Source organism: Prionailurus bengalensis, chromosome C1 (assembly GCF_016509475.1).
Source record: "Prionailurus bengalensis isolate Pbe53 chromosome C1, Fcat_Pben_1.1_paternal_pri, whole genome shotgun sequence".
NCBI classification, from domain to species: domain Eukaryota; kingdom Metazoa; phylum Chordata; class Mammalia; order Carnivora; family Felidae; genus Prionailurus; species Prionailurus bengalensis.
This window is the reverse complement of record NC_057345.1, coordinates 79,466,356-79,493,545: the sequence shown is the minus strand read 5'-3', so window position 1 is coordinate 79,493,545 and position 27,190 is coordinate 79,466,356. Positions and strand designations below refer to the sequence as shown.

General features: G+C 37.2%; 1 protein-coding gene across 8 annotated transcripts in view; it reads right to left on the bottom strand.

The window, feature by feature from the left end:
- Nucleotides 1-9,680: 9,680 nt before the first annotated feature.
- The window catches only part of CCDC18 (coiled-coil domain containing 18), a 118,329-nt gene continuing 100,819 nt past the window's right edge, over nt 9,681-27,190 (bottom strand). For 6 of the 8 annotated variants that reach the window (XM_043575584.1, XM_043575587.1, XM_043575583.1 and 3 more), the window contains one exon: nt 25,328-27,011. In XM_043575584.1, coding sequence (XP_043431519.1) covers nt 26,457-27,011 — 555 coding nt within the window. In that variant the 3' untranslated portion in view covers nt 25,328-26,456. Of the gene's footprint in view, nt 10,013-16,446; nt 16,589-25,327; nt 27,012-27,190 lie in introns of those variants that run through there. The other 2 variants (XM_043575591.1, XM_043575589.1) reach the window with 2 other exon arrangements.

Here is a 27,190-nt window from a genome sequence, read left to right as displayed (position 1 = left end):
GTATATGTGTTAAGTCCCTGGCTGTCATTCCTTTCTGTTCTTTCTTTTGTGGTAATTCCTTCATTTTGTCATTTTGAAGGAAGAAAAGGAATTAATAAAGTAAAAAAAAAAACAATTAAAAAATTAAAAACAACACAAAAAAGATCAAATAAAGGATGCTAGATCCTAGGTGTGTTCTGGTCTGGTCTGGTTGTTGAAAGAAGCTTTAGAGAAAAAAAGGGAAAGATAAAAAAAGAGGGGAAAAAAGGAAAATGTTTGAAAATTTGAAAAAAGGAATACAATGAGATAGAATAAAATGAAATGGAAGTAAAAAAATTGAATTTGAAAAATTTATAAAACATAAAAATTATAGAAAAAATTAATGAAAAATATTTTAATAGAAATGAAAAACAAATTAAAATAACAAATAACAAATTTTTCTTTATTCAAGAATAAGGAAAGAAAAAAATTTGAATAGGTGGACCAGCAAACAGACTGAAGTACAATTGAAATTACATCAGTTTCCCCTAAAAGTCGAACTATGAAGCACCTTATAGTCAGTAACCTAAGCGGGGGGGAGAGACTTGTGTTGTTCCAGAAGAGCCAGGTTGGCCCAGTTGGGTGGGACTTAGTGTAAGAGCTCCGTTCTCCACTAGATGGCGCTGCTTAACTTACTGTGGTGGATTGTTGTGGTACCTGTAGGTGTGTATGTGCATGCAAGGGATGGGTGAAAATAGTGGCACCCAGCTACCCAGTCTCTAGTATCAGAACTCTGTGCTCTCCACAACTGGCAGTCAAGCACCCCTCCTTTGTCTCTCACTTCTGTCCACTCCCCACTTTCACACTCTTTATGACCAAGCCATCAGTCTGCTAGGCAGCACCTCCCTCCTGAGTTTTATCTCAGATGGGGGTGTGTTTCCCAACCCCTCACATCTGAGGGACTGTGGCCTTGACCCGCTCAGACTTTCTCGGGGAGGGTCTCACCGAGTGATGAGTGGGTGCCATCCCAATCCCCAGGAACATCCTGGAGACCGTGCTGCTGCTGATGCCCAGAGACCGGCTGGGTGCCAGCACACCTCAGAAAAAGTTTTCACAATCCTGTAGTGGCATTGTTTCAGGGATTGTGGAAAATCACAACACACATCTGGTGCCAGGCTTCCCCCTTAACATCCTTGTTCCAGCACCAGTGAATGTGGTTGTTCTCCGGGGTCCACTGGGATCTTTGCCTGTGGGGAGACCACACAGTGTCTACCAAATGTCCTCCCGTCAGGGGAAACGCCTCTCCCCATGTGGTCTGAGGACCCTGAGGACCTCTCTCTCTGCTCCTGGGGATTTGCCCTTCCCACTAGAGCACTGCCAGGTATCAAGCTGTGGAGTTTCAGACTCTGCACATCCCGTTTATAGAATCTTGATGGAATTTAAACCCTCTCCGTTCTCCTTTCTCCATTTTTTGTTTAGTCCCTTGCATACTCTTTCTTTTCTCTCCAGCTGCTTTCAGGCAGGGGGGATGCTTTCTGTACTCTCCCTGTCTCTTTCCTCTCTCCACAAGCAAAAACAGCTCCCTGTCCTCCGTGGCTTTCTCCCCCAGTTCACTTCTCTGTACCACGTACCTGCTGAATTCTATGTTTCAGTTTGTGCAGATTGTTGTGTTAATCCTCAAGTCAGTTTTCTAGTTGTGCAGGATGGTTTAGTGTTGATCTGGCTGTATTTCAAGGGAGGAGAGATGCAAAAAAAACTTTCATGCTGTTCTGTCATCTTGGCTCCTCCCCCCTCTTGCATAGCTTTTTAAAAGTAAATATTTACACTGCCAGTTTTGCTTCTCTGGCTAAGGCAACAACTGAAAAATGGTGGATTTATAGGATATTAAGTATTCTTTGGGAATTCTGGGATATGACTGGGAAAGAGAACTACCCAAAAAAGTGGATTTCTTGAAGGTATACACATGACAAGGAGGGGAAATCAAATGGAAACAGCTAGTTTAATGAACTCTTTCAAGAATATGGGCCATTTAAATGTATGACAAGATGAGTAGGTAGACTGGAGATATGAGATTGAGGGGAAGATTTGTCTAACGTTGATGGGGGAAATGTCTAACGTTGGATATGTCTAACGTTGATGGGGGAAAGTGGGACACAGGTAAGATTGATCACTTGGATAAAAGGAAATAACTGATAATGGGAAGTCCCTAAGGAGACAGAAAGGGATCCAAAATACAGGTAGACAGATTACCAAGAGGGAAATCTAGCTGTCACTGACTGAGATGACTGAGGTAAACTGAGTGCAGATTTAGATTAAGTTTTTATTTTCATTTATTTGTTTTTTAGGGTGACATCACAAATTTGATTTCCTTTTATTATCCCTTCCTATTAATCTTTTCCCCTTCCTTCCTTCCTCTTTTTCTTTCTGTTCTTTTCCTCTTTTCTTTCTTTCTTTCTTTCTTTCTTTCTTTCTTTCTTTCTTTCTTTCTTTCTTTCTGTTTCTTTGTTTCTGTTTCTTTCTTTCTGTCTTCTTCCCTCCCTCCCTCCCCCCTCCCTCCCTCCCTCTTCTTTCCTGCCTTCCTTCCCTTTCCTTTCCTTTCCTCCCTCCTTTCTTTTCTTTCTTCTTTTCTCCCTTCCTTCCTCCCTCCCTCCCTGTCTCTCTTTTTAAAAATAATTATCAAGCTAGTTAACATACAGTGTACAGTGTATTCTTGACTTTGGGAGTAGATTCCCATGATTCATCACTCACGTACAGTACCCAGTGCTCATCCCAAAAAGTACCCTTCTCAATGCCCATCCCCATTTTCCCCATCCCCCCAACCCTGCACCCTCATTAACCCTCATTTTGTTCTCTGTATTTAAGAGTCTTTTGTGATTTGCCTCCCTCTCTATTTGCAACTTATTTTTCCTTTCCTTCCCCTATGGTCTTCTGTTAAGTTTCTCAAACTCCACATATGAGTGAAAACATATGATAGCTGTCTTTTTCTGACTGACTTCTTTCACTTAGGATAATACCCTCCAGTTCTATCCATGTAGTTGCAAATGGAAAGATTTCATTATTTTTCATCACTGAGTAATATTCCATTGTATGCATACCACATCTTTATCCTTTCATCAGTTGATGGACATTTGGGCTCTTTACATACTTTGGCTATTGTTGATAGCACTGCTGTAAACATTGGGGTACACGTGCCCCTATGAATCAGCACTCCTGTATCCTTTGGATAAATTCATAGTCGTGCTATTGCTGGGTTGTAGGGTAGTTCTATTTTTAATTTTTTGAGGAACCTCCACACTGTTTTCAAGAGCTGCCACACAGGTTTGCATTCCCACCAACAGTGCAGGAGGGTTCCCCTTTCTCCACATCCTCACCAGCTTCTGTTGTTTCCTGAGTTGTTAATTTTAGCCACTCTGACTGGTGTGAGGTGGTATCTCAATGTGTTTTTTTTAATGTTTATTTATTTTTGACACAGATAGACAGAGCATGAGTGGGGGAAAGGCAGAGAGAGAGGGAGACACAGAATCCGAAGCAGGTTCCAGGCTCTGCGCTGCCAGCACAGAGCCCGATGCGGGGCTCGAACTCACAGACTGTGAGATCATGACCCAAGCCAAAGTTGGAAGCTCAACCTACTGAGCCACCCAGGCGCCCCAATGTGGTTTTGATGTGTATTTCCCTAGTGAGGAGTGACATTGAGCATCTTTTCATGTGTCTTTGGGCCATCTAGATGTCTTCTTTAGAAAATTGTCTATTCATGTCTTCTGCCCATTTCTTCACTGGATTATTTGTTTTTTGGATGTGGAGGTTGGTAAGTTCTTTATAGATTTTGGATACTAACCTTTTATCTGATATGTCATTTGCAAATATCTTCTCCTATTCTGATGATTGCCTTTTAGTTTTGTTGATAGTTTCCTTTGCTGTGCAGAAGCTTTTTATGTTAATGAAGTTGTAATACTTCATTTTTGCTTTCACTTCCCTTGCCTTTGGAGACATGTCAAGAAGTTGTTGCAGCCAAGGTCGAAGAGGTTGTTGCCTGTTTTTTTCTCTAGGATTTTGATGGTTTCCTGTCTCACCTGTAGGTGTTTCATCCATTTTGAATTTATTTTTGTGTATGGTATAAGAAAGTGGTCCAGTTTCATTCTTCTGCATGTTGCTGTCCAGTTCTCCCAGCACCATTTGCTAAAGAGACTCTGTTTTTTTCCATTGGATGCTCTTTCCTGCTTTGTCAAAGATTAGTTGGCCATACATTTGTGGGTCCAATTCTGGGTTCTCTATTCCACTGGTCTATATGTCTGTTTTTGTGCCAATACCATACTGTCTTGATGATTACAACTTTGTAGTAGAGTAGAGGCTAACGTCTGGGATTGTGATGCCGCCTGCTTTGGTTTTCTTTTTCAATATTACTTTGGCTATTCTGGGTCTTTTGTGGTTCCATGCAAATTTTAGGATTGTTAATTCTAGCTTTGAGAAGAATGCCAGTGCAATTTTGATTGGGATTGCATTGAATGTGTAGATGGCTTTGGGTAGTATTGACATTTTAACAATATTTGTTCTTCTAATCCGTGAGTGTGGAATGTTTTTCCATTGCTTTGTGTCTTCTTCAGTTTCTTTCATAAGTTTACAATAGTTTTCAGCATACAGATCTTTTACCTCTTGGGTTAGTTTATTCCAAGGTGTCTTATGGTTCTTGGTGCAATTGTAAATGGGAATGATTCCTTCATAACTATTTCTGCTGCTTCATTATTGGTGTGTAGAAATGCAACTGATTTCTGTACATTGCTTTTGTATCCTGTATCTTTGCCAAATTCACGTATCCATTCTAGCTTGGTTTTTTTTGTTTTTTGTTTTTTGGGTTTTTTTGGTGGAGCTTTTGTGTTTTCCATGTACAGCATCATGTCATCTGTGAAAAATGGAAGTTTGACTTCTTTGCCAATTTGTATGGCTTTTATTTCATTTTGTTGTCTGATTCCTGAGGCTAGGACTTCCAATACTATGTTGAATAACAGTGGTAAAAGTGGACATTACTCTCATGTTCTGATCTCAGGGAAAACCTCTCAGTTTTTCCCCATTGAGGATGATTTTAGCCCTGAACTTTTCATATGTGACTTTTATGATGTTAAAGTATGTTCCTTCTATCCCGACTTTCTTGAGGGTTTTTATTAAGAAAGGATTCTGTTTTTTGTCAAATGCTTTTTCTGCATCTATTGACAGGATTGTATGGTTCTTATCCTTTCTTCTACTAATGTGATGTATCATGTTGATTGATTTACAAATATTGAATCAGCCCTGTAGCCCAGGAATGAATCTGACTTGATCATGGTGAATAATTCTTTTAATATACTGTTGAATTCAATTTGCTAGTATCTTGTTGAGAATTTTTGCATCCATGTTCATTAGGGACATTGGCCTGTAATTCCCTTTTTTAGTGGGGTCTTTGTCTGGTTTGGGAATCAAGGTAATGCTGGCTTCATAGAATGACTCCAGAAGCTTTCCTTCCATTTCTATTTTTTGGAATAACTTGAGAAGAATAGGTATTACTATGTTAATACCTATAATCAGAAGCATTATAGAAGCCATCTGGCCCAGGACTCTTATTTTTGGGGAGATTTTGAATAACCGTTCAACTTCTTCGTTGGTTATGGGTTTCTTCAAATTTTCTATTTCTTCCCATTTGAGTTTTGGTAGTGTGTGGGTGGAAGGAATTTTTCCATTTTCTTCTAGATTGTCCAGTTTATTGGCATATAATTTTTCATAGTATTCTCTAATAATTGTATTTCTGTGGTGTTGGTTGTGATGTCTTCTCTTTCATTCATGATTTTATCTATTTGGGTCCTCTCTCTTCTTTTTGAGAAGTCTGGCTAGGGGGTTATCAATTTTGTTTATTCTTTCAAAAAAACAGCACTTAGATTCATTGATCTGTTTGTTTGTTTCGTTTTCTATGTTTTTTATTTCTGCTCTAATCTTTATTATTTCTCTTCTGCTGATTTTGGGCTTTCTTTGCCACTGTCTTTCTAGTTCCTTTAGGTGTGAGGTTAGGTTCTGTATTTGGGGTCTTTCTTGCTTTATGAGATAGGCCTGGATTGCAGTGTATTTCCTCTTAGGACTGCCTTTGCTGCTTCCTATAGGGTTTTGACCATCATGTTTTCATTTTCATTTGCTTTCATATATTTTTAAATCTCTTCTTTAATTTCCTGGTTGACCCATTCATTTTTTAGTAGGATGTTCTTTAACCTCCATGTACTTGGAAGCTTTCTAAATTTTTTCTTGTTGTTGATTTCAAGTTTCATAGTGTTGTGATCTGAAAATATGCATGGTATGATCTCAATCCTTTTATATTTGTTGAGGGCTGTTTTGTGACCCAGTATGTGATCTAGTTTGGAGAATGTTCCACGTGCACTCAAGAAGAATGTGTATTCTGCTGCTTTTGGATGAAAAGTTCTGAATATATGTTAAGTCCATCTGGTGCAGTGTCATTCAAGGCCATTGTTTCCTTATTTATTTTCTGCCTAGATCATTTGTCCATTGTTGTAAGTGAAAATATTAAAGTCACCTACAAATACGATATTATTATAAGTAAGTTTGCTTATGTTTGCGATTAATTGATTTATATATTTGGGTGCTTTCATGTTGAAGGCATAAACATTTATAATTGTTAGCTCTTCCTGATGGATAGACCCCTTATTGATATAATGCCCTTCTTCATCTCTTGTTACAGCCTTTGTTTTAAAATCTAGTTTGTCTGACATAAGTATGGCTACTCCAGTTTTCTTCTGACATCCAGTAGCATTATAGATCATTCTGCATCCCCACTTTCAATCTGCAGGTGTCTTTAGGTCTAAAATTTCTCTTGTAGGCAGCATATTGATGGATCTTGGTTTTTTTGTTTTTTTTGTTTTTTTTTTTTTAAATTTTTTTTTCAACGTTTATTTATTTTTGGGACAGAGAGAGACAGAGCATGAACAGGGGAGGGGCAGAGAGAGAGGGAGACACAGAATCGGAAACAGGCTCCAGGCTCTGAGCCATCAGCCCAGAGCCCGACGCGGGGCTCGAACTCACGGACCGCGAGATCGTGACCTGGCTGAAGTCGGACGCTTAACCGACTGCGCCACCCAGGCGCCCCAAGGATCTTGGTTTTTTATCCATTCTGATACCCTGTCTTTTGATTGGGGCATTTAGTCCATTTACATTCAGAGTGATTACTGAAAGATATGGATTTAGTGTCATTGTGTTTTCTGTAGGTTTTGTGCTTGTGGTGATGTCTCTGTCATTTGTAGTCTTTGCTGCTTTCCACTCAGAATCCTCCTTTGTATCTCCTGCATAGCTGGTTTAGTCATCATAAACTCCTTCATCATAAACTCCTTCAGTTTTCGTTTTTCTGGGAAAGCCTTTATCTCTCTTTCTATTCTGAATGACAACCTTGCTGGGTAAAGGATTCTTGGCCGTGTATTTTTCCTATTCAGCACATGGAATATTTCCTGCCACTAGATTGAGTTTTTAAATGTATGGGCAGGGAGTTGTAGAAGTTCTTTTCTGTTAGCAGCCATTCTCTAAGTTTTCATTTTAATTCCAGTTAGTTAGCATACAGTGTTATATTGTTGTAGACTTTGACTCTGGAGTTCTCTCTTGTCCAGCAAGAGAGTGGATGCAGAATTGAATATGAGAGAGGCTAATGTCTGGGAGGAGAGAAGAACCCCAAGCAAGGGTCTTTTCTCCATATTTATTAGGATCAGAAGGCTTACATATGTGATGGATGTGCAGAAAGAGACAATAAGACAGTGATCATTAACTCATGTGTGTGAGAGAAAAGAGGTTTCAATGCGGTGTTAGGGTCAAAGCAAATCAAAATCTCAGTGCCAGCAGTTGGGGTTTACTGCAGGCACCAGGCACCATGTCTGTTGATCTTAACTTTTCTAGGTGCTAAGACAGAGTATGCTACCTCAGGGTTAACAAGGCATATTTCTTGCTAATTAGCTCTGGGTGCTTTCACCCTGTAGAAGCTGTTTTGTTTTACTTAATGATTAATCTTGGGTGCTTTTGCCCTGTTGTGGCGGCTTTCTGCCTCTACCTATTCTCAGATGCTTTCATCCTGTGTAAGTGGCTTTCCACTCTATGCTTCGTTCTATCCTGGGTGCTTTCGCCCTATGGCGGCTTTCTGCCCTAAACCTTGTTAACCCTTGGTGCAAGCTCAGAGAATTCTTAAATTTATTCCCCACATTATATTATGTCATAGGTTCTGGGTCTGGAGTTCCCTCTTGTCCAGCAAGAGAGTGGACACAGGATTAAAATGCAAGAGAGGCTAATGTCCGGGAGGAGACAAAAGCTCTGAGTAAGGGTCCTTGCTCAGTTTTTATTAGGATCAGAAGGCTTACAAGCGTGATGGACATGCACACAGAAACAATGAAACCATGAACATTAACTCATGGGTGTGGGGGAAAGGGGGTTTTTGAAGATACACAGTGTTAGGGATTTGGGTCAGTACAAAACTAAATCCTGGTACTAGGCAGATGGTTGTTTATAGCAGGCATGAGGTACCACCTCTGTTTACCTAAACTTGTCTAGGGGACAAGAAAGACAGAGCATACTACCTCAGGGTCAACAACGCACTTTTCTTTTGCTAATTAGCTCTACTCCAGGCAACTTGGTGAGGTCTATAGCGCTGTTTACCTGTTTACCTATTTTGGTCCTTCCTGTGAAAGCAGCTTTCTGCTATTGTACTAAGTTAGGGGGCGCTTCCGCCTTGAATACCTAATCTTGTAAGTTTTTATCCTAAGATTTCCTATTCCTATACCTTTGTCCTATACTGGGGACCTTTGCCCTGTTTACCTAATCTTGGATGCATTCATCCTGTGGCTATTTCTTTATGCCTTGTTAACCCATTGGTGCAAGCTTAGGGAATTCCTAAGCTTATTCCCCACAATATTAGTTTCAGGTGTACAATATAGTGATTCAACACTTCTATGCAACATCCAGTGCTCAACACAAATGCTCTCCTTATTCCTCATCACCTATTTAACCCATCATCCTACCCACCTCCCCTCTGCTAACCATCACTTCTCTATAATTAAGTCTGTTTGATTTTTTTCCCTCTATTTGTCCCTTTGCTGCTTTGTTTCTCAAATTCCACATATATCTGAAATCACGGTATTTGTCTTTCTCTGACTTATTTTGCTTACCATTGTACTCTCTAGTTCCATTCATGTCATTGCAAATGGCAAAATTTCATTTTTTTTTTTAACGTTTATTTATTTTTGAGACAGAGAGAGACAGAGCATGAACAGGGGAGGGGCAGAGAGAGAAGGAGACACAGAATCGGAAGCAGGCTCCAGGCTCTGAGCCATCAGCCCAGAGCCCAATGCGGGGCTCGAACTCACGGACTGCGAGATTGTGACCTGAGCTGAAGTCAGACGCTTAACCGACTGAGCCACCCAGGCGCCCCGAAATTTCATTCTTTTAAATGGTTGAATAATATTCCATTGTATATATGTACACATCAACTTTATCCATTCACCAATTGATGGACACTTGGCAGTCATTCTCTTTGAAGCATGAGGTGAAATCATATGCTCACTGTGTGTATCTGTGTGTGAGTGTTTTAACGGACTTAGGAGAAGTAGTGAAGATTTGACCCAGGTAGAAATAAATATTAATACTAAGAAGGATTTTTATGCAATGGTGTACAATCACAAATGTGTATGTTAAGATATTTTACAAAGAGATGTTCAAAATTCAGTGGGTTAAATAGATAGAATTTTATTTTTCTCTCATGTAATAGCCAAGAAGAATGCTCCAGATCACTTAGACACCTATGTTGCTTCTATTATTTTTGTTTTTGTTTTTGCTATTCCCAATGGTATTTTCTTCACATGCATGGTTGAAGCTGGGATGCAGGCAATTTTGGCTGTAGGGAAAGGGAAAGACCTTGGAAGAGCACATATGTAATACTTAAGTGTTCAAGACTGAAGTGGTACACATCATTTTGCTTGTATTCTTCTGGTGAGAACTTACTCATTGGAGATACTGGGAAATACAGTGACTGCCCATGGGCCCAGCTAAAACTCTGTAATTACAGGAAAAGGAAAATAATTTATTTTAGTGAAGAACCAGTAGTCCTCACCACAACATGGTTGTATGCTTTTCTCTAACAATATATGACTTAAATATAAGGAGAAAAAGGGCAGTTAATAAATTCAGTAGTTTTTCCATGTAACTAAAAGACCAAAAACTTCAGGATATTGGCAATGGAGTGATTTGAAGTGATACTCCCATCATATCTAAGCTGAAGAAGAAAATGAATAATCACAGCAGCCAACAGTTAGCATTTACTGAGCACTTACTCTGTGCCAGGTATTATTCTAATGTACTGACTTGTTTAATACTCATAACGATTTGAGGTAGGTAACATTATTCTACTTTATAATTGAGGAAACAAATACACAGAGAGATTAAGTAATTTGCCTCAAGTGACAAAGTGAATTGGTGACAGAGCCAGGCTCTGAATGGCTGTTAAAAGCTATTTCTGCATCTTTTGAGACAAGTGTGGTTTTTTTCCCTTTATGTTGCTTATTCTATGAATTACATTATTTTTAAGTAAGCCGGTCCAGGCTTACTGGCGTAAGAGTCATTCGGTAATTATGTAACCTTCTTATATCTCTGGGTTTTGCTTGCTAATATTTCATTGAGAATTTCTGTGTCTATGTCAGAGGTCCACAAACTTTAAAGGCCAAATAGTAAATATTTTAGACTTTGTGGCCTATCATATAGTCTTTGTCACAACTATTTAGTTCTGCCTCTATAATGTAAAAGAAGCCATAGGCAATATATAATTCAACTGTTTTCAATCACAGGGACAGGAAAGCCACATTTGGTTTGAGGGCTTATAATTTTCTGACCTACAGTCTACATTCACAAGGGTATCTTCTTTTCATGTACTGTTCTTGTTAAATTTTGGTATCATTGTTATGGTGGCCTCACAAAGTAATCTGCAAATTTTTCTCTCCTCCATTGTCAGAGTTTCAGGGGTTCTTAAGATTCCTTAATCATATTTTAAAATGTCTGTAGGATCTATTGTCATATCCAGCCCCTCTTTCATTCATTCAAAATATTGGTTATTTCTATTCTGTCTTGATAAGCCTTCCTAGATCAACGAATTTTATTATTATTTTCAATGAATCAACTTTTAGCTGTATTTTCTCTGCTTTTTTCCATATTACTGATTTTTGTTCATTTTTTCCCCTTCTATTTACTTTAGGTTTAATTTGCTCTTTTTTGTCCTCTAGCTTCTTGAGGTGGTAATTTAGACCACTGATTTTAAACCCTTTTTCTTTACAGATTATTTATAAATTAATTACAAAGTGTTTAAAGCTATAAATTTCCCTCTAATTAAGCTGCTTTAGCTGCATCTCACAAATTTTAACTTGTGTGTCTTTATTACCAAAGAGAATACCTAAATTCTCTTTTTATATATTCTTTGACCCAAGAATTATGGGCAAGATTAATTTCCACATAATTTTCTAGATTTTCTAGATATGTTGTTATGGAAATTTAAGAACACTGTGGTCAGAGAGTATACTCTGTAGAATTTCAGTCTTCTGAAATTTATTGAGACCTAAGTTATGGCCCAGCATATGATCTGTCAACATTTCATGTACACTTGAAAGGAATGTATAATTTGCAGCTGCTAGGAGTGGTATTCTTTAAATTCAGTTAAGTTAGTTGATGGTTTTGTTCAAGTATGTATCATTTTTTTTTGTCTCTTATTCTTTAAGTTATTGGAAAATGGAGGTTAAACTCCCACTGTGATTGTAGATTTTTCTGTTTCTCCCTTTAGTTTTGTTAGTTTTTACTACATGTGTTCTGAAGATTATTTGGTGTGCATTTAGGAGTATGTCTTCCTACTGAAAGGGTCCTTTTACCATTATGAAACATCATTCTTTATCTTCACCAATACTTCTTTTTTTGAAGTCTGTCAGAAATTGCCTGCTGTTTGCCTGGTGCTTTTTTTTTTTTTTTTTTTTAATCCTTTTTACTTTCAATCAGTATCGTCTTTATATTTAAAGTGTGTCTCACTGTTTCTGGTCAGAAATCAGTCTTCTTTTGGATCTTTGCTTCTTAGACTTTTTTCTGTGTTTGCTTTTAAGATTTTCTTTGTTTCTTTAGTGTTCAGGAGTTTTCACTACTGTATACCTAAGTATGATGTTCTTTGTATTTATTCTGCTTAGGGTTTGCTGAACTTAGAGGGCCCGTAGGTTATCCATTTATTTTTCCACACCAAATTTGATATATTTTGTCATACTTTTCTAAAATTTTTTCCTGTCCTGTTTGTTCTTTACTTCTTTTTTAAAATGTATATTTATTGTAGAGAGAACATGAGTAGGGGAGAGGGGCCGAGAGGGAGAGACAGAGAATCCCAAGCAGGCTCCACACTCAGTGTGGGAGAAGGATGCAGGGCTCAATCCCACAACCTTAGGATCATGATCTGAGCTGAAATCAAGAGTTAGATGCTCAAATGACTGAGCCACTCAGATGCCCGTCTTTCTTTTCTTCTTAATAATGACTCACATTGTCTTGGTTGTTCTGTTCATACTTATTCAACCATGTTTCTCTGTTAGAGTTGACATTTTCTATTAATATGGTTTCAAGCTGATTTTCATTTCCAATAAACTGTTACAATTGTGGAGGACATGAGGGCAAGACCAATACCAATTATTCTATCATGGCTGGATGTATAAGATTCCTACTCAAAGTCCACATTCTCAACCACATTAGTAAATTACCTCTATGAGAGGATTCCATATTATAGAAAAAAATGTTAAATGGAAATATGTTCTAATGTGGAAAAATATCAACAGGGATTAGAGAATGAGAGCTGAAAGAGATTGTTGTTAGAGAGTGGGAGGTGGAACACATGATAACAAGATCCTACAGGTATGGATGGCTGAAATAGAATAGTAATAGTCTATATTTTGTAGAAAGGGAAAAGAATGACCTGATAGCCACCAGGTCATCTTTGATGGCAAGAACTAGGTGAATGATGATGGAAAATAAGCAAACACCTAACAAAAAAAGGAAAACAGGAAAGCAGGACAGGTAAATTTTGAGAAACTATCATGAGTTTGGTTTTGGATAAATTTAAGATTTTCTGAAAAATTTTTTTTGATGTTTTATTTCTTTATTTTTTGAGAGTGAGAGACAGAGCATGAGCAGAGGAGGGACAGAAAGGGAGACACAGAATCCAAATCAGGCTACAGGCTCTGAGCTTCAGCACAGCGCCTGACACAGGGCTCAAACCCACAAGCTGTGTGTGATCATGACCTGAGCTGAAGTTGGATGCTCAACTGACTGAGCTACCCAGGCGGCCCTAAAGTTTTGTTACAAAAAAAAAAAAAATCTATAGGATATCCAGGGAACTGTCTGAGTAGGCAATTGAAAATACAGATCTGTTGCAAGGAAAAGATGGAGATACAGATCTGGAAGTTATTACCATAAAGATTATTATTGAAGCAATAGTACTGGATGAACTAATTTAAGAAGAACAAATACCTGTAGAAGAGAGATCTAAGGTAGAAACTAACCTAGGGAATCCCAATATGTTATAGGTAGGCAAACAAGAATACTAAGAATGGATGTTCAAAGAAGTAAAAGGCAATATAAAGAGGCAATGTGCTTTAGCAGTTAAGGGCATGGACTCTTGAGTCAGTTCAAATCCCAGCTGTTATACTTATAAAGCTACATGACCATGAGAAAAATTATTTAACCCATCCGTGCCTGTTTTCTATAAAATACAGTGATAAATACTGGCACCTTCCTAATGAGAAACGATCACAATAGCTCTAGAGGCTCATTCTGCCTCCAATCTCCTGTCCTCTCAAACTTTTAGTAGCAGAAAAGGCAGCTGGATCAACAAATCTGAGCTAGCTTAAGAGAGGAACAGAAAGGTTCCCCCTCTCTAACAAGGCTACTCCATCTACAAATAAGTTTCCATTAGTGCACAGCTACATAAATATTCCCTATCTCAGCCCAATAATAAATATGTAGACTCTTATGGAGGCAGGGTTCCTTTCCACTGGAACTTTGAACACAGTATATGCAGACTATGCCTAAGCTGTGTAGGACCGGAGAGTTTGAGGGATTGTGTGCCCTCTACTACTGCCCTCTCTGTAAACTTTTCCTCAATAAACCATCTTACATCTAGCTCATGTGGTACTACGGTATTGTGTTGCATGACCTCCTTGAAAGATATTTCCTCATAGGTTGTTGCTATCCTTGTTCCTCTTTACAAATATAATAATACTTGTAAAGTGTCTACAACATTGCCTGGCATATGCATAATAGTATGTATTATGTAAAGATCAGCTATTTGTTTCTAAAAGGAGAATCAGGAAAGACTGGCAGTGTTCTGGAGTCAAAGAGATAATACAAAATATCAAAATAAAGAATGAAAATAGGACACTGGGTATGGCAACAGAGTAGTAAAAGCCAGATTGTATTAGTTTAAGGATTGGGTTGGAAGTAAAGAGTAAAACAGTAAATACAAACTATTTTTTCTAAGAAATTTGGTGGCAAAAAAAAAAAAGATAAAGTACATTGGTTAGCACTTTTTTGCTTGCAAGCGACAGGAATCCAGTTTGAACTAGCTTTATAAAAGGACTTACTATAAGAATATTGTGATGTCTCAATAATGTGGCTGAATCTCAAAATCATGTGAAACCAAGATCTTCAGTTATTCTTTTTCTTGTTCCTTTTGGTAGGTTTGTTTTATTTTTCCTCCTCTTTTCTCCAGACTAGTTGCATTGCTGCTTTGGCCCACATGGTAGGAAAGATGGCTATAAAGAGCTCGGGAGTCTTGTATTTTATTGTTCAGGCATGCAGTGGAATTTGTTTGCAGTTTCAGCTTCAAAATTCTTTTTTTTTTTTAATTTTATTTATTTTGAGAGAGAGGGAGAGAGAGAGACAGACAGACAGATAGGCAGACAGACAATGAACAGGGGAGGGGCAGAGAGAGAAAGGGAGACAGAGACTCCCAAGCAGGCTCTGCACTGTCAGAGCAGAGCCCACTGTGGGGCTCGATCTCACAAAGTGTGAGATCATGACCTGAGACGAAATCAAGATTCAGAGGCTTAACCCAATGAGCCACCTAGGCGTTCCTCAGCTTCAAAATTCTTAAGGAAGGACCCTGACCCTGCTTAAACTAAGTAGCCAGGGATGAATGAATCAACAGTATCCAGGGATACATAAAGGAAATTGAGGGAGATTGGACCTGATGATCTCCTATGAAATAAGTTGCTAACTTATTTCTTTAGAGCATAGGAGATGTAGTAAAGGGGGTAGTTGAAAATATAAATATTAATATACCTGTCAAGAGGAAGAGGAAGGAAGGTAGGAGGAAACGGTTAAAGTTTGTCAAAAATAAGAGTCCAGCTCAGACTGGAAACTAAATTAATGAAGGTGTCAGATGTACAACGCGACTACACAGTAATGCTCACTACTCCATGAACAAGAGTTCATAAGGCACATGGTAGAAACTTGGGGGAAAGGGAAATAAGGTGCTGGCTAAAAAGACTGAATTAGTAATTTAACTCTTAGAGTCAAATCACTAGTAGGTAGAAGTAAAAAGATGAACTTTATTCGATTCCTGACAAGTAATTACAAATTCTCAATTAGTGTTATTCAAGTGGTACTGTCAACATTAATGGCTTTAATGTTTACCTGTTAGAAAAAATGAACTCCATATTCTTTTCTAAGGACACATTCTAACATTCTAAGGATAAAAGTATTTGGTCTAATCTTGAGAGGTTTTTAAATTTGAGGGTTTAAATATGTCATCTTAATTTTGCTCCATTATTTTTATTCTACCATAAAGCTGGCCATGTATAAATAGGGTCACTAACCCCAACTCCATCTCACGAGACTTAGAAAATCAGTTTATTTGGAACACATTCTTGTGTCATTATGTTAAATAATTCCACTTGTAAAACAGGAATAATAATAGTATATACCTCATAAAATAAGATTATGTGAATTTAATGAGTTGACAAATAGAAAGTGCCTAGAATAGTGACTAATAAATGGCAAACACTCAACAAAAGCCAGCCTTATTAGTACAATTATGAACCTGTGGCAGAAGGACTTTTTAATTCATGTTACTTATTTGAAAAATAAAGTTGATTAAGTGTCCAACTCTTGATCTCAGGGTCATTGATCTCAGGTCTTGATCTCAGGGTCATTAGTTCAAGCCCCACACTGGGCTCCACACTGGATGTGGAGCCTATTAAATAAACAAATAAATAAATAAAACAAAAATAAAGTATTACTAGAACAATAAGCAAATAATATGGTAATCTAAATTGAAAATATAAATGATTTAATGTACTTATTAAGCATTTTAGCAGTGATTTTTACGTAAAAAACAAAGACAAGGAAAGTAGCAAGTTTAAACCAAAAATGAGTAATGAATTAACTTCCGCAAAAAGAAAAAGCTTTCCAAGAACTTTCTTTAAATATACTGAAATATAAATTTATTCAAAAGCAATAAAATAACAGCTTCTATGAAGTATGAGCGACATGTAATAAATACAGTACCAAAAATCTCATTTTTCATCATATCAACATCTTCTTTTAATTACAACTTTTCTCCCTGGAATATTAAAAAAAAAAAGATTAGTTTTTGAAATATTCTTATATTAATTTAGTATTAATGTCCAGTATAATAATCAGGAACATAATTTAAAGCAAGAGTGGGAAATGCTTACTCAATTAAACATGAATCAGAAAAAGTAAGAAATGGACCACATGAAATGTAAAAAGCAAGTAATTCTGGTTGGGGGGCATTGGGAGGGAGTGCAAAGATTAAATTGATTTAAAAAACAAAAACAGAGGACACAATAAAAATAAAATATTTAGACACTGGTGTCACATTATGGTTTGAGGGCACAGTAAGGAAGATAGAGGAAGGGCTACATGAAAAAAGTCAGTGAAAAAGAGGGAAGAGAAAAAAAGCAAAAAGAAAATGACAAGAGAAATATTTGCATCAAAAAAGAGCACAACATACAGAAGTAGAAAAATACTGGGAAAAGGCCCAGAAGATTCTCAAAATACAAGTCAAATACTCTTGTCACACCTTGGTCTTTACTTAGGCCAGGGATTTGAAAATGTTATTATGTCTCTGGTATTGCCTGTAATCTTGCTATCCATCCCTGTTTTCCCTATAGCTGACTTTCTCAATTTTTGTTTTTCATCTTATTGCATGGCATATGGACCATATTTGCAAATGACTTTTCCTTTTTGGAAATAAGATGATTATAAACAATACTTCTTACAACTTCGTAATAAGCTGTGAATTACCTAATTAATCAGTATTCACAGCGCAGTATTCCACTGTTCAGATCTAAAACAGGAGTTTTTGGGGCGCCTGGGTGGCGCAGTCGGTTAAGCGTCCGACTTCAGCCAGGTCACGATCTCGCGGTCTGTGAGTTCGAGCCCCGCGTCGGGCTCTGGGCTGATGGCTCAGAGCCTGGAGCCTGTTTCCGATTCTGTGTCTCCCTCTCTCTCTGCCCCTCCCCTGTTCATGCTCTGTCTCTCTCTGTCCCAAAAGTAAATAAATGTTAAAACAGGAGTTTTTAACTTGGTATCTGTGAACTCTTTGATAATATGTTCAAAATTTTGTGTATGTGTAATTTTTTGTGTGACTTATGAAGGTTTTGTCACCAGAAAACTGCTGTGTTAGAGGCTTTATGGTGAATGAACTGCCAACATAGTTAACTGTTAGGAAAATCAGTATTTGAGCTATAACATAAGTAAAAGAGATAACTGACACTTATTAAGTACTTCTCACATAGTCATTTCTAGTTTTTTTCTGCTGTATCAATGGACTTTAAAACTGCACTCTCTGGAGCACAGCTGGATTAAGGCCAACTGATGCCCTCAACACAACCCAACAATGATGCCCCCTCTCACCTTTCCATTGCTTAAAATAAAGAGCTTAAGGATTCTTCACACAAATCAGAGCATGACTTAAATGCCAGCTGGTGTTACTCTCTACAAAAGTGAAACTCACACCATAAGTCAGAAACAAATGTAATTTCTTGATGACACCTTCAAACCAAATTTAAACCTAAGGCACTAACTATACCAAAGAAAAAGATAGTTTAACAGTGCACACACATTAAACTGCAACATGGCAGATAAAGACAATTACAAAAGAATCTACTACACTCAAGTGTGGCAGTGAAAGAGTTAAGGGCATGATAGCTAGGACAAAACACTGTGGTACTCCCTTTCCCTTGGTGCCCTAATCTCAGGCTTATGTTCCTTAAAGATTAATCCAGGCCTGCTTTGAACTCTTTGCATAAGCAGACATGTAAGAGGGTGAGCAAGTAAGTAACTGGGCAAAGGTCAGCCACAATCCACTTTTAATCAGATAAATTAGCTTTGTATCTGATTGACATATTTGGGTTTCTTTATAACATTCTGTTTAAATAACAGTTTCGTTGGCTTAAAAAAGGTTAAAATTTCTGCTTTTATACCAGAGACAAACGCAGTGTTATACTTTAGTGTGGGTGAGGTGAGCTAAGGACAAGAAATGGCCTGTAGATCAAGGTTCTACAACCCAATTTAAAATATGTCAAGTTTTACAAATTTTACACTTATTAATGCAATGTACATGTAAATGATCATGAAGTTAGACAATAAAACCATAGTAAGTCAAAGTTTCTTTCAATAGTAGCAGTCCTTGCTCTGAATTTTCTCACCTTCCATTAAAAGAAAAAAAAAAAAAAAGGAGTCCCTACAGAGAAAGTATTGGGAAGATGTCTTCAGGTACCTTTCCCTTAAGTTTAAGGTATAATGGCAAGTGATGGCCATCTAAGAACTGAGTAAAACCCACAGATGAGCATTTGTCAAGCATTTGTCCCAGCATGGGTCCCACAGAAGTACAGAATAGAGTTCTGAGCAACCCAAAGAACCAGCCCCTTCTTTTCAAGACAAAATTAAACCAACACAGGTAATGCAATTGAGTCTCATGAGCTATGAGGCCCAGGTGAGATTATGTTAAGGCTCCCGACTATGGTTAATGTATTTAAAACTCAGTAGAGCATCACTAGCAGTGAACAAAGCTACAGTGTGAACAGAATTTAACTTTGGCTGGATTTTCTTAAAAAAATGGCTATAGTATTTTGCATATTTGATTTTATTATTATTTTGCATGTTTTAATTTGGCTCTGAGCTTCCATTAAAACAGAATAGGTAAAATGAATTATTCAAATGCATCTATTTATTCCAATGACCTATAGACTAAGATATTCTATCAATCAGTTTTGTAGTAACTTTTAAGTCCTAACCTCTTAATCTCTAATTTACTAAGCAGTTGCAAGACCAAACTATGTAATTAAACAGTACTGAAGACAATAGAAACACAACTATGAAATTAGTGTATCAACAGTGGTTAAGAACAAAGCCTCATCTATATAATGGGGATAATAATAGTATCCCCTAGCACCTAGCCACCAATTGGGTGGCTCAATTGATTAAGAGATTCTTGATTTTGGCTCAGCTGATGATCTCACGGTTCTGGAGTTTGAGCCCCATGTCCAGCATTGGGCTCCACACTGACAGTGTGGAGCCTGCTTGGGATTCTCTCTCTCCCTCTCTGCCCGTTCCCCCACTCTCTCTCTCAAAAATAAATAAATTTTTTTTAAAAAATTAAAAAAATAGTCCCCCCTACAATAGAAGAAGTATTTGGTACTATTTGGGTACTAATAGTACCAATCAATAAAGATTAAATGAGCCAATTTATGTAAAGCAAATAGTGCCTGCATATAGTACTAATGCTTGTGTATTACTATGATTACAATTTGTCACTGTACTAATCAAGTTTATTCTAAATAAATCAAGGTCTATTTGACCAGAAATAGACTGTTGCACATCTAGGACTCGAAGGGCCACTGGAGTGGAGCAGAGTTCTTAAAAAAGGACGCAGTGTTTCCCACTAGGGAACATTATGAAAACTCATGACAGTTCTTTTTGGTTGTCACTATGATGGGAAGAAAGGGACATCGTCTTGCTGGCATGTAATAAGGACAAAAGATGCCAGGTATACTTACTTGCAGGGCCATTTCAACCAACAAAACCATCTGCCTGGTAATCCTGCTAGACTTCCCTAGTCCCTTTATATTTTCCCATTCTCCAAGATAACTATTTCATATACCTTTCCTGTTCTTAAACCTCCAATACCTTACCCTGCCATAGCTCATAACCTCTCTAAGAAAACCTTCACTAAGAAAATACAGGCAATCAATCAATAAAGAAATTGCTCCCTTCTCACCAAATCTTTCCATGTGTTTCTGTACGCATATATTTTGCTTTCTTTCCCACTACAGTGGATGAACTCTTATCCAAGGCCAATTCTTCTCTGCTGGAGTCTATCTCCTTCAGCCTACCTTAAGAATTTTACTCCTTCCACTCTGTGTCTTGAATTATCAGCTTCCCTGTCTACCAGATCATTCCCACCAGTCAAATGCTGTTTATCTCGTATTCTAAAAGCAAACAAACAAAACAAAAAACTTTCTTGACTATTTCCCTCATTTCTTTACATCAAAAGAGTTGCCTGTTTTTGGTGTTTGCATTTCTTCTCCTATTCTCAGCTGATCACACTCTAATCAGGCTTTATCCCCACTATTACCATGAAGCTGTTCTCATAAATGTCATCAACAGCCTGCATTTTACCAAATATATCAACTATTATTCCTCACTTTATTTGGCAACGTTTGATATCTCTCTTTTCTGAAACATGTGATATGTTTTCCTTATTTTTTCTCCTGTCTCACTGTTTAAATCTCAGCTTTATTGGATACTCAACTTCTTGAATGCTAAAAGTAACTTAGCTTTACTAAATTAGGCTTAATTTCGGGGCTTCTTTTTTCTACTCCCATTCATTCCCTTGACTTAACAAGCATTATGGCTTTAGCAACCATCTACATGCTGAGCTAAAAATTTAACTTTAGTCTCATTAGCCCAGTCATTCATTTGTCACCTTCAGTTCGACATCTAATAGAAATCTCAAACTTAATATATCTAAAGTCAAACTTTTGATCTAAGAGGCTTCCAAATCTGCTCATCAACTAGTATTCGCCAACTCAGTGAAAGCTCACTTACTCTGGCCAAAATCTTTGCAGTCTTCTGGACTCTTATTTCACTCAAAACCTACATTAAATCCTGTTGGCTCTACCTTCAGAATATATCCAGATATGGAACCATTCGCAACACTTCCACATCTATCCTCCTGCCTACCCCAAATTGTCTCTTGCCTGGATTATTACAAGATCCACCTATACAAGATCCACCTACCGATACAAGACCATCCGCCTAGATAGTCTCTGCTCTTGTTCCTTTATCATCCATTCTTCATAAAACAGCCAGAGTGACCCTTTAAAAACATAAATCAGATAACTGCCAATTCCCTATGCAGAACCCTCCAATGGTTTCCCATCACACTTCAAATAAAATCCAAAGTTCTTGCAGGAGCTACAAGACTATTAGAGCACCCTCACCCCCCACCTTACAACCCAACCCCTAACCAACATCATCTATCTCCTACTACTTTCCCTTTTGTTTACACCAAACCAGCAATATCCCTCCTAGCTGGTGTTTGTACATGCCAGACACGCTACCACCTCCCTTTCCTCCACTGCCCACTCCCGTTGTTCCCTTTCCTCCACTGCCCTTCCTCCAGATATTGGGATTTCTTACTTCCTACTTATTATAGGACTCTGATTAAATGTCACTTTAAAAAAAAAAAAAGCTTATTTATTTTGAGAGAGCGAGTGAGCACGCAAGCGGGGAAGGGACAGAGGAGAGAGAGAGAATCCCAAGTAGGCTCCACGCCATCAGCACAGAACCCGTAGTGGGGCTCAAATTCACGAACTGTGAGATCATGACCTGAGCCGAAATTAAGAGGTGGATGCTTAATCAACTGAGCCACCCAGGCGCCCCCAAATGTCACCTTCTTGAGAGGCCTTCCCTGACCACCTTATCTAAAACAGTACTCCCATCACATTGTATGCTCTTATTTCCACCTAGCATTAGAGCATATATCTATTTACTTGTTTACTGAAAGTTTCCCCACAAAAATGTAAACTCTGTTTGGACAGGGTCTTGGCCAGTTTTGCTTATTTCTATAATTCCAGTGCCTGGTATATAGTAGATGCTCAATAAATAATCAAATGGCTGAATAAAGGATATAAAGTAAACACAAATGTAGTTTTAAAAGGCTAGACGAAAACTAATTTCATCAGGCATTATACACAATTGCCTTGTTTACTATACCATCAGACTTGCTATATACTTGAGGTTTCATGTGAAAATTTTATTTTACCAATAAGAATATTATTTATATCGCTTTCTGCTTATAAGTAGTAAATTAAGCTCCTTTCAAAGTAGAGCAATGAAAAGAAGCTCTAATAGTTTTTGTCTTAGATCCATTCTAAAAATGCTTTAAAAATTTTTTAGGCCACCAATTCTTTTTGAAAGTGAAGCCAATGGGCATTTGAAAAAAGCTGGATTTCTCTGGAAGAGATTTTTTATTTCTATATGCAAGTTATAGATCAAATGCTTATAAAAATGTTGAGTGTCTGCAGGGTCTGTGTAGTAGGGATATAATTACCTATTCAGTATGATATACACAGAATAATGGAAGTAGATAAATTATGTAAATGAGATACTCTGCCACTGTGGAAGTCTATGACTAAAACAAAGGTCCCCTTAATAATTTTTATTAGAATGTTTCCAGAAGTCTAGAAACACAACTAATTTTGGAACTCCAAAAACATTTTCTAGTATTGCTGACCCTTGAATAACATGGGCTGACCTTTGAATAACAGGTTTGAAATGCATAGGTCCACTTATATGGCTAATTTTTTTCAATAAATATATTGAAAAATTTTTGGAGACATGCAACAATTTGAAAAAAACTTATGGAAGAGCCTCACAGCCTAGAAATATCAAAAAATTAAGAGAAAGGTATGTCATAAATGCATAAAACATATGAAGACACTAGTCTATTTTTCATTTACTACCATAACGTACACACAAATCTATTATAAAAAGTTAAGGTTTATCAAAACGTATGCACACACAGATTGTATATGGTGCCATTTGCAGTTGAAATGTAAACAAATGTAAAGATGTGGTATTAAATAACTGTATAAAATTAAATGTAGTACTGTAATAATTTCGTAGCCACCACCTGTGGCTATTGTGGTGAGTTCAAGTGTTGTATTGCTTAAAACACTGTGTGACGTTTATCATCTCCATGTGAGCAGTTCATCTCTCCACTAAATTGTGTATCACAATAAAAAAGTGACCTCTTGCAGTTCTCACATATTTTTCATGGTGTTTAGTGCAATACCATACACTTTGAATAACATCACGGAACCCATATGAGGTGCAGCTAGTGATGTTGGAAGAGCTCCCAAGAAGCAGAGAAAAGTCATGACATTACAAGATAAAATTGAACTGCTTGGTATGTACTGTAGACTGAAGTCTGCAGCTGTGGCTGCCTGCCATTTCAAGATAAATGAATCCAGTGTAAGGACCATTGTGAAAAAAGAAAAGGAAATTTGTGAAGCCATAGCTGCAGTTATGCTAGCAGGTATGAAAACCTTGTACTTTTTATCTTGTGTTTTTGAAAATGCAACTTTTATGTGAGTGTAAGATTGCTCTAAGAAAGACATGCCTATAGACTCTACTATGATTTGAGAAAAAGCAAAGTCATTATATGACAACATAGGACAAAGGAAAGATAAGGATCTAAAGCTGGAGAATTTAATGTCAGCAAAGGATGGTTTGTTAATTTTAGAAATAGGTTTTGCTGAAAAAATGCTGAGGTACAGCCACAGCAATTTCTTACTTGACACATCTCCAAAGGCAAGAGAATTAAAAGCAAAAATGAACTATTGAAACCTCACCAAGATAAAACCATCTGCGCTGCAAACGAAACAATCAACAAAACTAAAAGGCAACCGATGGAATGGGAAAAGATATTTGCAAATGACACATCAGATAAAGGCCTAGTATCCAAAACCTATAAAGAACTCACCAAACTCCACACCCAAAAAAACCCAAATAATCCAGTGAAGAAATGGGCAGAAGACACGAATAGACACTTTTCTAAAGAAGACATCTAGATGGCCCAAAGAAGCATGAAAAGATGCTCAATGTCACTCCTCATCAGGGAAATTCAAATCAAAACCACACTGAGATACCACCTCATGCTGTCAGAGTGGCTAAAATGAACAACTCAGGAGACTATAGATGCTGGAGAGGATGTGGAGAAAAGGGAACCCTCTTGCACTGTTGGTGGGAATGCCAACTGGTGCAGCAGCTCTGGAAAACAGTGTGGAGGTTCCCCAAAAAATTAAAAATAGAACTACCCTATGACCCAGTAATAGGACTGCTAGGAATTTGCCCAAGGGATACAGGAGTGCTGATGCATAGGGGCACTTGTACCCCAATGTTTATAGCAGTGCTTTCAACAATAGCCAAATTATGGAAAGAGCCCAAATGTCCATCAACTGACGAATGGATAAAGAAGATGTGTTTTATCTATACAATGGACTACTACTTGGAAATGAGAAAGAATGAAATCTGGCCATTTGCAGCAATGTGGATGGAACTGGAGGGTATTATGCTAAGTGAAATAAGTCAGGCAGAGAAAGATACTGTATGTTTTCACTCATATGTGGATCTTGGGAAACAACAGAAGACCATGGCATAGGGGAAGGGGGTGGGGAAGAAAAAGTTACAGAAAGGGAGGGAGGCAGGCAAACCATAAGAGATTCTTGGATACTGAGAACAAACTGAGGGTTGATGGGGGGGGTGGGGGAGAGGGGAAAGTGGGTAATGGGCATTGAGGAGGGCACTTGTTGGGATGAGCACTGGGTGTTGTATGGAAACCAATTTGACAAATTATATTAAAATTTTTTTTTAAATTTTCAATTCAAGAAAATCATAATTTAAACTCTATGGTAAACCTGTAACATCAACTATTAAAGAGTACATTGTTTAAAAAAAAAAATGTTGAGCTAACAGAGAAGCAGCTTCTGCTGACCAAGAAACAGCAGACAGTTCCCAGACACCATTACGAAAATCACTGAGGAGAAAAGGTATCTGCCTGAATGCGTTTTTAATACAGACAAAAATGCCTCCAAAGACATTTAGTTTTATGACATGGACCTTCTAGGGTATGGACACTGAAATTAAAGCAAATGGTTGAAGAACAATTGGTATTGTCTAAAATATTTTGAAAGAAATGCAAAAGCAAAAAAAAAAAAAAAAAATCACCCAGAAATGCTGATGTATTTTCATGAAGTTACACGAAATGTGCCTGCCTCTCCTGCCTCCCCTTCCACCTCCTCCACCCCTCTGCCTCTGCCATCCTTCAGACAGCAATAATAATAATGGCTGTATAGTTAATAAATCGAACTGTTGTATATGTGTATTTTCATGTTAAATAATAATGTATGACAAGAACTGTAAGAGATGTTTCTGTGTCATCATCAGCATCATCTAAGTACTGACCATGTAGAACATCATGTGCAAGATGTATATGGAAGTAGACAGACTATCCTTACATAGGTATAAGGTAAGTAGTATTTAATATAAACTTAATAATGTGTTAGTTTTCTGTTTTATAACTTTGCTTTCAAATAATATTACCATAGGGTGTGTCCCTCTCTCTAGTAAATGAAGAAGGTGCAGAGCAGCCCATCATCACAGGTAAGTAGTTTTTTAAAAAAATAGAACACTGTTTCCAACAGTATATTATGAATATGGCTAGAATGAAATTTTATAATGATTCATTAGTGTAGAGGCTAGGCTACCATAAAGCATTCATATTGCTGCTGCTTCCTTATCAATGTATGAATTATTAACCTATAAATAATTATGCATTTTTTTCATATTATCTTTTCATTTTTTATATTTAGTGTTAGTTATACATATATAACACCAACAGTGTTTTGTATAAGACAATATTGATGTGGGTACTGACAGATAATTCATCTTGTAAAACATGATATAACTTACATTATCAGTAAATACAATACAGTACTATAAATGTATTTTCCCTTATGATTTTCTTAACATTTTCTCTAGCTTACTTTATTTTATACACATAACATACAAAATATGTGTTAAACTGTTTATGTTATGAGTAAGGCTTCCAGTAAACCAGCTATTACCAGTTAAGTTTGGGGGGAGTCTTTAGCTGCACTGGGGTGTCAGTGCCCCTAACCCCTGCACTGTTCAAGGGTCAAGTTTATTCTAGAGTTCAAAATACTTTCCTAATATGAAATAGACTTAGTACTTTAATGAAATATAAAGCTTATATTTAATCATATGTATAGTCTATTTTAATCAAAATTAATTTTCAATGCTAAATTTTCAACCCTACTTACAATGGAATTTTTTGAACTTTCAGTATTTACGTATCACTTAATGGCATGCTTCATTTAAATACATGGATTTTTTTTTACAAACAATATAATGATATTCATTGGAGACAAATTATTATAACTTCTAATGAAAGACATACATACCTGAGGTATACCAGCACCTGTTTGCATAGAAGACTTTTTTAATAGTCTCACTTCTTTGTTTATATATCTTAGCATTCCACTAAGAGTACTGAAGTCATTACTTTCAGAACTATCATCTTCTATGTCATATGTGAGAGGTTTAAATGAGTCTGGCTGGGTATAAGTCAGATCCTTCTGGCTTTCTTCTAATGTTGACGACTGTTCTAACTGCATTTTTTTTAAGTCTTGTAGTAATTCTTCAGAAAGATCTTCATTACTACCAGTTTTGACACTAAGGTCACTGGCACTAATTGAGCGACGTAGTTTTCTACACTTGAAAAAAGCTGCATGAGAATGTTTAGCAAATTTTGGATCTTGAATGGCAGGCATAATTTCTGTTGCAGATGTAAGCAGGGCTGGTAGAAACTTGATGTCTTCTGCCCTTTCACGTCCAGAAATTTTGGCTTGTAATCTGGTTAATTCTGATTCCTGTAGAAAAATATGTACACAGTAGGTGTTCAATATATTTTTGTTAAATGAATAAATTACTTAAATGATCTCTAAGAATCTATGATTTTTTAAGTCAACCTTCTGCCCAGAACACAAATTCCTTTCATGACAAACCATGAGAGTTTTCCAAACTTTGTTTAAACCCTTCATTTTGGGAA